Raw genomic sequence first — 11454 nt, 5'->3', positions numbered from 1 at the left:
CCAAACCTCATGGCAACGACAGGGAAAGGGCTCTCCATACCCTCGGGGTGTGTCTACACTGGACCACTTATTCCGGAGAATCAGCCGCTTTTCCGGAATAAGCCGCGAGCTGTCTACACTGGCCCTTGAATTTCCGGAAAAGCAACGATGCTGTACTGTACAAAATCAGCCACTATTCCGGAAACCGTACGATGCTCCCGCTCGGGCATAAGTCCTTTTTCCGGAAAAGCTTTTCCGGAAAAGGGCCAGTGTAGACAGCTTTTCCGGAAAAGCAGAAGAAACGTAAAAAAGCGGTTTGGACGGCGGGAGACCCCATAGAAGCCACGGACTTCCGCATTACCCGAGGGCTTAAAGAGCACGCACACTACTGGCCGCACGTGGCAGGAGGCCCCCAGAGACCTCCCTTCCCAGCTCTGCGACGTGGCAAGTGTGCTGCCCAGCCACCTCAGCGGAGGCATGGCAGCTCGAGGTGGTCAGCCACCGTCACCCGGGGCAGAGGAGGAAGCCCCCAGGGGCCGGAAGCGCAGGGCCCCATCCTGGACCCCCAGGGAGCTGGAGGCCCTCCTGGACCTGTGGGAGGAGGAGGAGGGTCTCCATGACCTCCAGTCCCGCCGCCGGAATGCTGAGCTGTACACCCGGATGGCCCGGAACCTCGCCCAGCAAGGGCACCCCAGCCGCAACTGCGAGCAGGTCCGCTCGAAGGTTAAGGAGTTGCGGCTGGGGTACGTGCGGGCCACGGAGGGGAGGGGAGCAGGGCCTGATGCCTGCCCCTATTTTGAGCGGCTGAACTCATTTTTGGGCGAGCCAGCCCCGCAAGGCCCAGCTGTCCCCGTTGACACCTGCCAGCACCCCCCGATCATTCGTCCCACCGAACCGGAGGAGGAAGACGAGAGCGGCGGCGCTTCGGGAGAGGAGGCCAGCGTTGCCACCCAGCAGGCCCCCTCCAGCAGCTCCTCTGTGGCCGGGGAGGAACCCACTGGTGAGTCTTTGAAGGTTACACTCCCAAAGGGCGGGGGGCGGAGGGCGGGGGGGAGTGAGACCCAAGTGTCCGGAGGGGGGAAGGGGAGAGCATGTCACTCAGGCCACGTGAGCTGCACGCTGCATAGCATGCGGCAGTTAGCAGCACGTGCAACCACGTGCAGCCTGGTAACTGAGCGGCAGGTGGCCGTGGCAGGCATCTGCGGGCACGGCTGGGACCGTGCTTCTCACACACATTTCAGCGGGATCAGGGGGAAGGGTGGATGCCGGCTAGAACCGGCCAGGGCCCGAGGGACTCAGCCCAGAGCCTGCTGCTCCACCAAGGGGTGCAGCACAGGGAATGGCACACTGTCCCAGGCCTGGCTGTGAGGCACAGCCAGCTGCTCCTGGGATAAGTGCAGCGTCACAGTCCTGTGACCGTGGACCGCCACCGAGCCGCTCACCTGCTCCCAGTGCCTTGGCAGGTTCCCCGAGGGAAGTCCCCACTGCGGCCACACCTGTCCCTGGGCTACCAGGCTTGCGGGAGGGATAGTGGGAGGGAGATGGGCCCCTGAGTTTTGCTGCAAGGATGGGACATCCCCCCACCCAGTCACCCTTTCTGGTTCTGACCAGGAGATATCGCACGCAATGGGATCTGAGAGCCCAGACCGCCACTGACAGGTGTGCTCCCAGGCACTGCGTGGGGATGCATCTCGCTCCCTGTCAAACACCAGTGATTAGCCCTAAGCTTTTCACAGTGTCCACCGGCAGGGAGTTCCACAGGTGAACGCAGCACAAGCACCCTCCTGCCCTGCACGGAGCCAGGATACAGACCGGTGCTTACAATACTGCAGGGAGGACCCTACTCCCAGGGGTGGTCCTTCTTGCCAACATACAACACCCCCCGGGAGCAGGAGGGGAACTGAGTGGGCCCAAGCCACAACTGTGCGGTCACCTGGGGCTCTGGGGTGGAGGGCATGGAAGTGTGGGGACAGTGGATGGCCTGCCTGACTGACCCGTCCTTTCTTCTCTTCCCTGCAGCGGGACCCAGCACCAGACCAGCGACTCCAGCAGCAGCGGCACCCCCAGCTGCCCAAGCCCGGAGGACCAGGCTCCGACACCGGGACCAGCTGCTTCGGCGTCATGTCACCGCGGTGGAGGGGATCCAGACCTCCATTGCGGAGCGTGTGCAGGGGGACCAGGAGTGGCGGCAGGAGGGATGGGCTGCGTTCCTGGAGGAATGCCGCGAGATGCGTGCCACAATGGGCACCCTGACGGCACATTTAATACATGCCATCCACTATGGCATGGCCGGACCGCATGCCCCCGCCATCCCTCCGGGAGCACAGCCCATGCCCCCTCCTATCCCTGCTCCTCTCCCAGCTCCTGCTCCTCTCCCTGCTCCTGCTCATGCTCCTGCCCCTGACCCTGACCGTGCTCATGCTCCTGACCCTGACCCTGACCCTGCTCATGCTCCTGACCCTGACCCTGAAGACCGTGCTCCTACTCGTGCTTCTACTCGTGCTCCTACTCGTGCTCCTACTCGTGGGCACCTCAGCGTGCAGGCTGCCCCAACGCGGTCTGCCCAGCGTGGGCAGGTCCGCCCCCAGAGGGGCGCTCGCAGGGGCCACCCGTCCCAGTAACTGCCCCTCCCTCCTTCTCCCAGTTAAAGGTCCCCCCCGTCCTTCTCGCAGTTAAAGGTCCCCCCGTCCTTCTCGCAGTTAAAGGTCCCCCCCGTCCTTCTCGCAGTTAAAGGTCCCCCCCTCCTTCTCGCAGTTAAAGGTCCCCCCCCCCTCCTTTGTAAATAAAAAGTTCTGTTTTCATTTCAATCTTGTGTGGTTATTGTGTTCCTCTAGTAACTGTACAGAAATTATGTGAGATGCCAATTAGCCACTTCAATTTAAGAGGGTTACAACTGTGGACAACAAATTCATGACTCTATCACCGGGGGGGGGGGGGGGGGGGGGGGCTTTTTCAGTGGTCATTGGTTCGCGGCGCATAAAGAAATACTGAGACTTTTCAGTAAAGATGTAAACCAGAAACTATATTTACATAGCAACAAACAAGCAGAAAAAAATGGTTACAATATGCAGTACAGTACAGATTCAAAAACATAAGTTAGGCGCAGGGAGGACGATTGTGGTGTTGCTGGCCACCTCGATCCTTTGGTCCTTCCGGGCCTCAGGAGAGGAACAGCCAGGAGATCCCTCGACGGATGACTGTGGTGTTGCTGGCCACCTCGATCCTTTGGTCCTTCCGGGCCTCAGGAGAGGAACAGCCAGGAGATCCCTCGACGGATGACTGTGGTGTTGCTGGCCACCTCGATCCTTTGGTCCTTCCGGGCCTCAGGAGAGGAACAGCCAGGAGATCCCTCGACGGATGACTGTGGTGTTGCTGGCCATGTCAGTCCTTTGGTCCTTCCGGGCCTCAGGAGAGGAACAGCCAGGAGATCCATTGAAGATGGCACTGATGTAAGCCTTCCACACAAGTCCCAAATCCTGTTGGCTGTTCCTCAGGATGGCGATGGTGGCCTAAACCCTAGCCCAACTTAAAAGAAAAACCCTAACTACACCCGACGCACCCGACGAACAGACTCGATGACGGCCGCGATGTGCTGTGACCCGACGCTTTACTATACTATGGGGGGGGGGGGAGGTAAGGGGAGGAGGTGGGGAAGGGTAAGAGCTGGGACGGAGTACTCTGGGGTGACCCAAGCGACCCTGCTACGGGGCTTGGGCAAACATGTCCACCAGGGCCTCTCTAATGCGCACCGCCTCCTGGCGCGCCTGGCGGATGGCAGCTGTGTCGGGCTGGTCCAAGGTCTATGCCTCAGCTGCCACCCATGCAGGGAGGAAGGCCTCCCCACTGCGCTCCACAATATTGTGGAGCACGCAGCACGCGGCCAGCACTTCCGTTGCATTCTGCTCACCCATGTCGAGACGGGTGAGCAAACAACGGAAGCGGCCTTTTAACCGTCCAAACGCCAGCTCCACTGGGTTTCGGGCCCGGTTGAGGCGGTCGTTGAACCGGGCCCGGTTCTGGTCCGGCTGCCCCGTGTAGGGCCGCATGAGCCAGGGCATCAGGGGGTAGGCCGCATCCCCGACGATGCAGATGGGCATCGGCACATTCCCGACAGTCAAGTCCCGCCGGGGGAAGTAGGTGCTCGCCTCCAACCTCTGAAACAGTCCTGAGTTCCAGAGGATGCGGGCGTCGTGTGCCCGGCCGGACCAGCCGCCGTAGATGTCCAGAAAGCGACCCCGGTGATCCACGAGGGCTTGCAGGACGATGGAGCAGTACCCCTTTCTGTTCATAAAGTGGGCTGCTCGATGCTCCGGGGCCCGGATGGCGATGTGGGTGGCGTCCAGGGCTCCCCCGCAGTTGGGGAACCCGAGGGCAGCGAAGCCGGCCATGGTCTCATCGACGTCGCGCAGGCGGATGATTCTTGGCAGCAGGACGTCGTTGATGGCGTGGACGACCTGCAGAAGGGTGCAGAGAAACACAAGGGAACACATTACATACAGCCAGGGGTGAGTGTGCGCTCCCTTGGGTCCCCCCCTTGATTCCCTCTGTACACACACACACACACACACACAGGGCCCCCCTCGCCCCACGCCCACCAGTGGGCCGGTGCAAGGGAGGGACGGTCGAAACCCCTGAGCGACCCAGCCTGGAGTCTTGGGTGTCCCTGGGCCTGGAGTGGAGCACCCTCCCCCCATCTCACTCCCCCTGGGACTTACCTGGATGACGATAACACCAACGGTGGATCTTCCCACCCCGAACTGGTGTGCCACCGAGCGGTAGCTGTCCGGTGTGGCCAGCTTCCACAGCGCGATGGCAACCCTCTTGTTGACGGGGATGGGTGCCCGCAGCCGGGTGGCGGTTCTCTGCAGCGCGGGGGTCAGCCAGGTGCACAGCATCAAGAAGGTCCGCTTTCTCACTCGGAAATTCCGGATCCACTGGTAGTCGTCCCATCGTCCGAGGGCCACACGGTCCCACCAGTCGGTGCTCGTTTCCAAAGTCCAAATGGGCCGGTCTATCGTTGGGTGCTGATGCCACGCGGTTGCCAGGACCTCCCTGGTGAGGGAGTCCAAGGCAATCTCTGCCTCCTGGTACATGAACACCAGGGCACCAGCCTGCAGCACGAGCTCCAGGCACCTGTACAGGTCTAACAGGGGCCCGAGCAGGTACATGGCCACCCACGGCTCCATAGCAGACAGTGCAGAGCAGAAAAAATAAAATGCCAGGAAAAGCTGGTGGGGGGGCCAAAGGGTGGTGTCCCCAAAACTCACAGGGCAACCACCGACCCTGTGAAGGGTGCCAGTCTCTGGCAGAGGTCACAAGGCACGGGAGCACGAGACAAACGGCTGCCCGGCGAGACCCCTTTAACCACGCGTCTGGACGGAGCTCCGGCCCCGTCCCCGGAAAGGTCTGGTGGCCTTTGCCCTTTTCAAAATGGTTCCGGGCTTTTTGCTTTTCCGGAAAAGCGCGCCGCCAATGTAGACGCGCTTTTCCGGAAAAGCGCATCGTTATCGCGGAAACTCCGTGGCCAATGTAGACGCTCCTTTTCCGGAAAAGCTGAAAACGGAATGTATTCCGTTTTAAGCATTTCCGGAAATTCATGCCAGTGTAGACGTAGCCTCGATGTCCACAGGGCAGAAGCCTTTTACTTGCAATGAACACACTCATTCCACAAAATGCTTCACTTGTTTGTCTCCTCCTCAGAACTATCTCAGGGACTACTATCTCAGGGATCTCCAAACAGAGACTGTCCACGTGGATCTTAGAGGGTATGTCTACACTACCCTCCTAGTTCGAACTAGGAGGGTAATGTAGGCATACCGCACTTGCAAATCAAGCCCGGGATTTGAATTTCCCGGGCTTCATTTGCATAAACTGGGCATTGCCATTTTTAAATCCCTGCTCGTTCGAACCCCGTGCCGCGCGGCTACACGCGGCACGAACTAGGTAGTTCGGACTAGGCTTCCTAGTCCGAACTACCTAGTTCGTGCCGCGTGTAACCGCGCGGCACGGGGTTCGAACGAGCAGGGATTTAAAAATGGCGGTGCCCAGTTTATGCAAATGAATTCCGGGAAATTCAAATCCCGGGCTTCATTTTCAAGTGCGGTATGCCTACATTACCCCGCTAGTTCGAACTAGCGGGGCAGTGTAGACATACCCAGACTGTATAAGACTGACTTATGCCATATTCAGCAGACAGCCTCCTTCGGCCTTACGTGTCCATTCCATGAGGGCAATGGCTGCCTCCACAGCCTTCCTCTGCGGTATCTCCATGGCTGAGATCTGAGGAGCAGCCACATGGGCTTCCGCTCACATTTTAACTCATCACTATGTCATCCAATCGTATGCACACACTCACACCCTAGCGAATAGGAAGCTAGCTCATCGTCAGCGGAATACCAGATGTCTCCGTCCCAATCATCTGGATCTAGCCACAGAGAAGTTTTTACTTTGGCTCTATTAATGCTTCGTGGCTTAGCTTCTAATTTCTCTCTACGTGCAATCCCTTCCTTTTCTAACATCGGGAGGAGCCGTCCCTGTAGGTGCTCCATGTCCTTAGTGTTCGCACCTGGGTATCTAGGGTCAGGCATTGTTTTCGCAGTTCCTCCTTCTCTCGCTGAACTCTCATCAGCTCTGTTTCTAAGTTCCAGTAGCTAGTGCAGGATGCTTGCCACACACCCTTTAACAGCCAAATGCAAGCACCTTTCCCTTTTCCCTTTTTAATCTTGCAAATGGCTCGCAAGTTACAAAACTGTTCCCAGATTTCCTTTGATTGTCCTCAATCTTTCTCTAACATCTCCTTATCCCACTTAGGGTTGCCCCATCCCTCTCGGGCAAATTCTTTCTCTATACAGCTAAAATCCATGTCTATTGTGACTGACTTCATGTTGCTGTATGTGAACCAGTAGCACAATCCTGCCGACTATGCCAATTCTGTCAGATGAATGATCAGGGCAGTGCATGGTGTGTGTGTGTGTGTTATACACCCGAGTCTTCAACTGCTAGGACCGGGGTCCCTTCGCAGTGGGCAGCCAGAGGCTGACAGGCACCCCAAGGGTTTTACATCTGAGTCTTTAGCTGCTAGGACAGGGTCCCTTCACAGTGGGCAGCCTAGGGAAGGCCGACGGATGCCCCAAAGGGTCTGTCCTGTGGAAGTGACAAGACCCAAACGCACAGCTCTGCCTGCGTCTGCCCCTATGACCGGCTGGAGTTCTTTTGATTGTGTCTGGCTTTGTTACAGCAACAGGAGGAGTCAGTTAAAAGCTTAAACAGGTTACAGGTTTATTAAAGGGACTTATAAAGCATGTGGTTACAATGGCTATTGTTCTATTTCTTAACTGCTAGTAAATACAGATCTTAAAATGGTAGCAAAGGAAAAACAGGAGATAGAAAATAATGGTACGAAGTGAAAGCTTAATCTTTAAAGAGCTCTATTCTATGCATGCACTAAAACAAAAGGCACATACGGGTACAATTTTTACCCTCTTATGCGTCTCTCGATTCCAGAATGTCAGGCCAGGATCGGTCCCTCAATTCCTTGGAAAGATGAATACGAGGTGGGCGTCCCTGTTGACCTCGGGAGGCAATTACCTAACCCGACCAGCAGGTAGATGGTAGATTGATGCTCAGAGTGAGTGTGCTGCTGGACCCATCTTTATACCCGTGGGGTCACGTATTTTTCTTTCTTATCTAAGATGCCAAATTGTGCTGGTCCATCTTTGTGACACCAGCCTCTTACAAGGGAGTTGTGAACTTACTTTATACTTGTAAGAGAGATAACTAAATTGGGAGTACTGGGCATTCTTTTCTCAGCAGGAGATTCCTCTCCCAGGGACGGCTGTGTGTGATCGTATCAATATAGGTGCCAGCCAAGGCAGTTCTCACAGCCTCTCGGTCAGCTTATTGGCTTGATCATCCTCTCGTATCTGTGTTTACAGTTATCCGGGGTCAGATGAGCCAGCATATCTGGGTCTCTGTCAAAGACTATGCTGATTTTATTGCTCCCTTTGCCCTGTATGCTCCAAGCACCTCAGAGGGGCAAGCAAGATGGATGTGATGGGGGGGCCTCTGTCTGGCTACAGCTGCTCAGTACTTTCAGTAGCCGAAACAAGCCTTCCGAAGGACCCACCTCCAAGCCTTCATACTGCTCAGTAGTCACCTAAAGGTGGAGCACCCACAGGGATACTTGTCGAAGTTCTTCGAGGTTCCTCCACAGGGTGCTCCACAACCCACCCTCCTCCACTCTGCTTTGGATACTGTTGGGGGTCCAGATCAAAGAAGAACTGATGAGCCAGCTGGCCGCGCATGCGCATTGCATACGCCAGGTGCCTCACACCTGAGCCTTGTGCACGTGGCCAGCCAAGGGGCACTGCTACTAAGAATCTCTGACTGGTGGGCGCAGTGGCACTGGCACACCTAAACGTGGAGCACCCATCGGGACAACCATCTCAAAGAACTTCAGTTACTGCACAAGTTGAATAACCTTCCCTTTTTCAAACATTTTGGTAATTAACAAGTTAATTTAGCCATTAAGCATTTTATCACAAACTCTAAAGAGATATCTAGGCAATGAAATTATTTCAGCCATGATTCACTACATGTTGTTAGTCAATTTGCTCTCTGAATCAACAGCTAGACTAATAGCCTGTAACTGTTTATTTACATGGCTAACTTCTAACAACACACACACAATATCACCTCATTTCTAGCAATACAGGTTTGCATTTAGAGTCCTACCCTAACTAGCATTGACTGGCCCTAATTACCATAGTTTTCTAACATGACTGTACATATATTGACAAGACTATCCCTCTCTGAGGGTATGTCTACACTACAAAGTTAATTCGAACTAACAGCCGTTAGTTCAAATTAACTTTAATAGGCGCTACACATACAAACCGCTAGTTTGAACTTAATTCGAACTAGCGGAGCGCTTAATTCGAACTAGGTAAACCTCATTCTACGAGGACTAACGCCTAGTTCGAATTAAGTAGTTCAAATTAAGGGCTGTGTAGCCACGTAATTCAAACTAGTGGGAGGCTAGCCCTTCCCAACTTGCCCTGGTAGCCACTCTGGCCAAACCAGGAAAACTCTTCTGCCCCCCTCCCGGCCCCGGAGCCCTTAAAGGGCCACGGTCTGGCTACAGTGTTTGTGCCAGTTGCAAGCCTGCCAGCACCCAGCCAGCAGACCCTGCACCTGGCACAGCATGAGCCAGCCACCCGCTGCCACCCAGCCTTTCCCCCCTTCCCAGGACCAGGCTGGCAGCTCCCAGGAGTCTGCCCGGGGCCGCAAGAGGCGGGCGCCCGCCTGGTCAAGTGCGAAGATCGTGGACCTCATCGAGGTTTGGGGGGAGGCCTCCAATGTCCACGATCTCTGCACTAGCCACAGGAACGCGGCCGTCTACAGCCGCATGGCTGCCAGCCTGGCCGCCAGAGGCTACTTGCGGACCCGGGAGCAGGTCCGCTGTAAAATAAAGGACCTGCAGCAGTCCTACTCCAGGGCATGCCCCCACTTTGAGGCCCTGGACCGCATCCTGGGGGCTCATGCCGTCCATGCCCCCCGGGTGGTGATCGACCCCATGGCAGAGGGACCCGTCCCGGACACGGAGGAGGAGGAGCCAGGAGGACACCGAGAGCCAGGAGCCTGCAGGGAGCCTGCCTAGGACCCAGGACCCCCGAGGAACCCCACAGAGCACATCACCTGTGTTGTCCGAGGCCGGGGAGGGCTCCACATGTGAGTGCCATCATGCTCCCCTAATGTGTACGGGAGGGTGGGGGGAGAGGGAGCCCAGGGACCATGCACCTGGGCCTTGCCCACCATGGAGCAGCAGCTGGGTGTCATGCAGGGGCCCTGGCCTTGCAGAGGGGGGGCTGGGTTTCACCCACCTTGTCCCCAGGGAGAACTGACCGCTGCTCTTGTTTCACCACAGCTGCAGCAGCTGGGACTGCAGGGCGCACCACCCCACCTGCAACAGCCACCTGCACCCGGGCCAGCAGGTGCGCCAGTAACCAGGAGGAGTACCAGCAGCGGCATCTGCAGTTCCTGGAGCACCAGCTCCGCACCCAGGACCACTGGGTCCAAGAGGACCTACGGCTGCGGCAGCAGAGTGTGGAGATGCTGGAGGAGCAGGGCCATGCCCTCAGAGGCCACCTCCAGACCTTGGTCAATAGGTTCCTGCCTCCTCCTGCTCCGGCCCCTGCGGCTGTCCCAGCTCTCGCTCCTCCTCTCACCCATGCTCCCCCTCCCGCTTCTTCCTCACCCCTGTCCCTCCTGCCCCACCCTCCACACCCACTCCCCCCCAACACTCCCACACCCGCAGTGCTGCGAGACGAGAGAGCCAGCAGGACCCCCAAGCCTGAGCTTTCCCTTCCCTTCCTCCCCTTCCTCCCCCTTCTAGCTCCCTCTTCCCAGGTTTCCCCTCCCCTCTCACACCCTCACTCCTCCTTCCCCCACCCCAGTTATGTAAAATAAAAAGAGATTTTTGTTAGCAAAACAGGTGTCTTTATTTGACATTAGCAAGGGGTGTTAGAGAGGGGAAGAGGGGAGGGTGGAAGAAGGCCCCGGTGGGGCATGCAGGGAGAGTTCAGTCCTCCTCCTCCACCTGGAAGCTCTCCCGCAGGGCTTCCCGGATCCGGACGGCCCCCCGCTGGGCTTCCCGGATGGCGGCGGTGCGGGGCTGAGCGTAGTGGCCAGCCATACGCTCAGCCTCAGCCATCCAGGCTGGCAGGAAAGCCTCCCCCTTTCTCTTGCACAAATTGTGCAGCACACAACATGCTGCCACCACAGGAAGGATATTGTGCTCGTTGAGGTCGAGGCGGGTGAGGAGGCACCTAAATTGTGCTTTCAATCGTCCGAAGGCCCCCTCCACCATGATGCAGGCCCTGGTGAGCCTGACATTGAAGGCCTGGCGGGAGGGGTTGAGGTGCCCCGTGTACGGATTCATGAGCCAGGGCTGTAGGGGATAGGCCGCATCCCCCATCAGGCACACGGGCATGTCCACATCCCCAACCCTGATGTGGCGGTCAGAGAAGGTCATGGCCTGCAGCCTCTGGCACATGGAGGAGTTCCGGTACACCCATGTGTCATGTGCCTTGCCGGACCAGCCCACATTAATGTCCATGAACTGGCCCCGGTGGTCACACGCGGCCTGCAGGAGCACGGAGAAGTACCCCTTTCGGTTGATGTACTGGGAGGCCTGGTGCTCTGGGGCACGGATGGGGATGTGTGTTCTGTTGATGGCCCTCCCCCCGCAGTTGGGGAAGCCGAGGGCGCCGAACCCCCGGATGATGGCATCTGGGTCGGCGAGGCGGACCACCCTGCGGAGCAGCACCCAGTTGATGGCCTTGACCACCTGCAGAGGGACACAGCAAACCGCGAATCACTGGGGCTCTGGGGGGGCTGGGAGTGTTCGTTCCCTGGCACTGCCCTGTGCCCCATTCCCGGAAGCAACCCTGCCCCCCCCCCCCCGGGGCGGTGTGT

The 11454-nt window shown here is 57.6% G+C and overlaps 1 protein-coding gene across 1 annotated transcript; it reads left to right on the top strand.

Moving 5' to 3' along the window:
- Positions 1-326: 326 nt before the first annotated feature.
- Positions 327-2632, top strand: LOC106732411 (uncharacterized). The gene is made up of 2 exons (XM_075905777.2): positions 327-979; positions 1999-2632. The coding sequence occupies exons 1-2, from the start codon at positions 457-459 to the stop codon at positions 2598-2600; spliced, it is 1125 nt and encodes a 374-aa protein (XP_075761892.2). The 5' UTR covers positions 327-456; the 3' UTR covers positions 2601-2632.
- Positions 2633-11454: the final 8822 nt, after the last annotated feature.

Source organism: Pelodiscus sinensis, chromosome 23 (genome assembly GCF_052426305.1).
Source record: "Pelodiscus sinensis isolate ZL-2025 chromosome 23, ASM5242630v1, whole genome shotgun sequence".
Lineage (NCBI taxonomy): Eukaryota > Metazoa > Chordata > Testudines > Trionychidae > Pelodiscus > Pelodiscus sinensis.
Note: the sequence above shows the minus strand (reverse complement) of the source record. Positions and strands in the feature narration are given on the sequence as shown.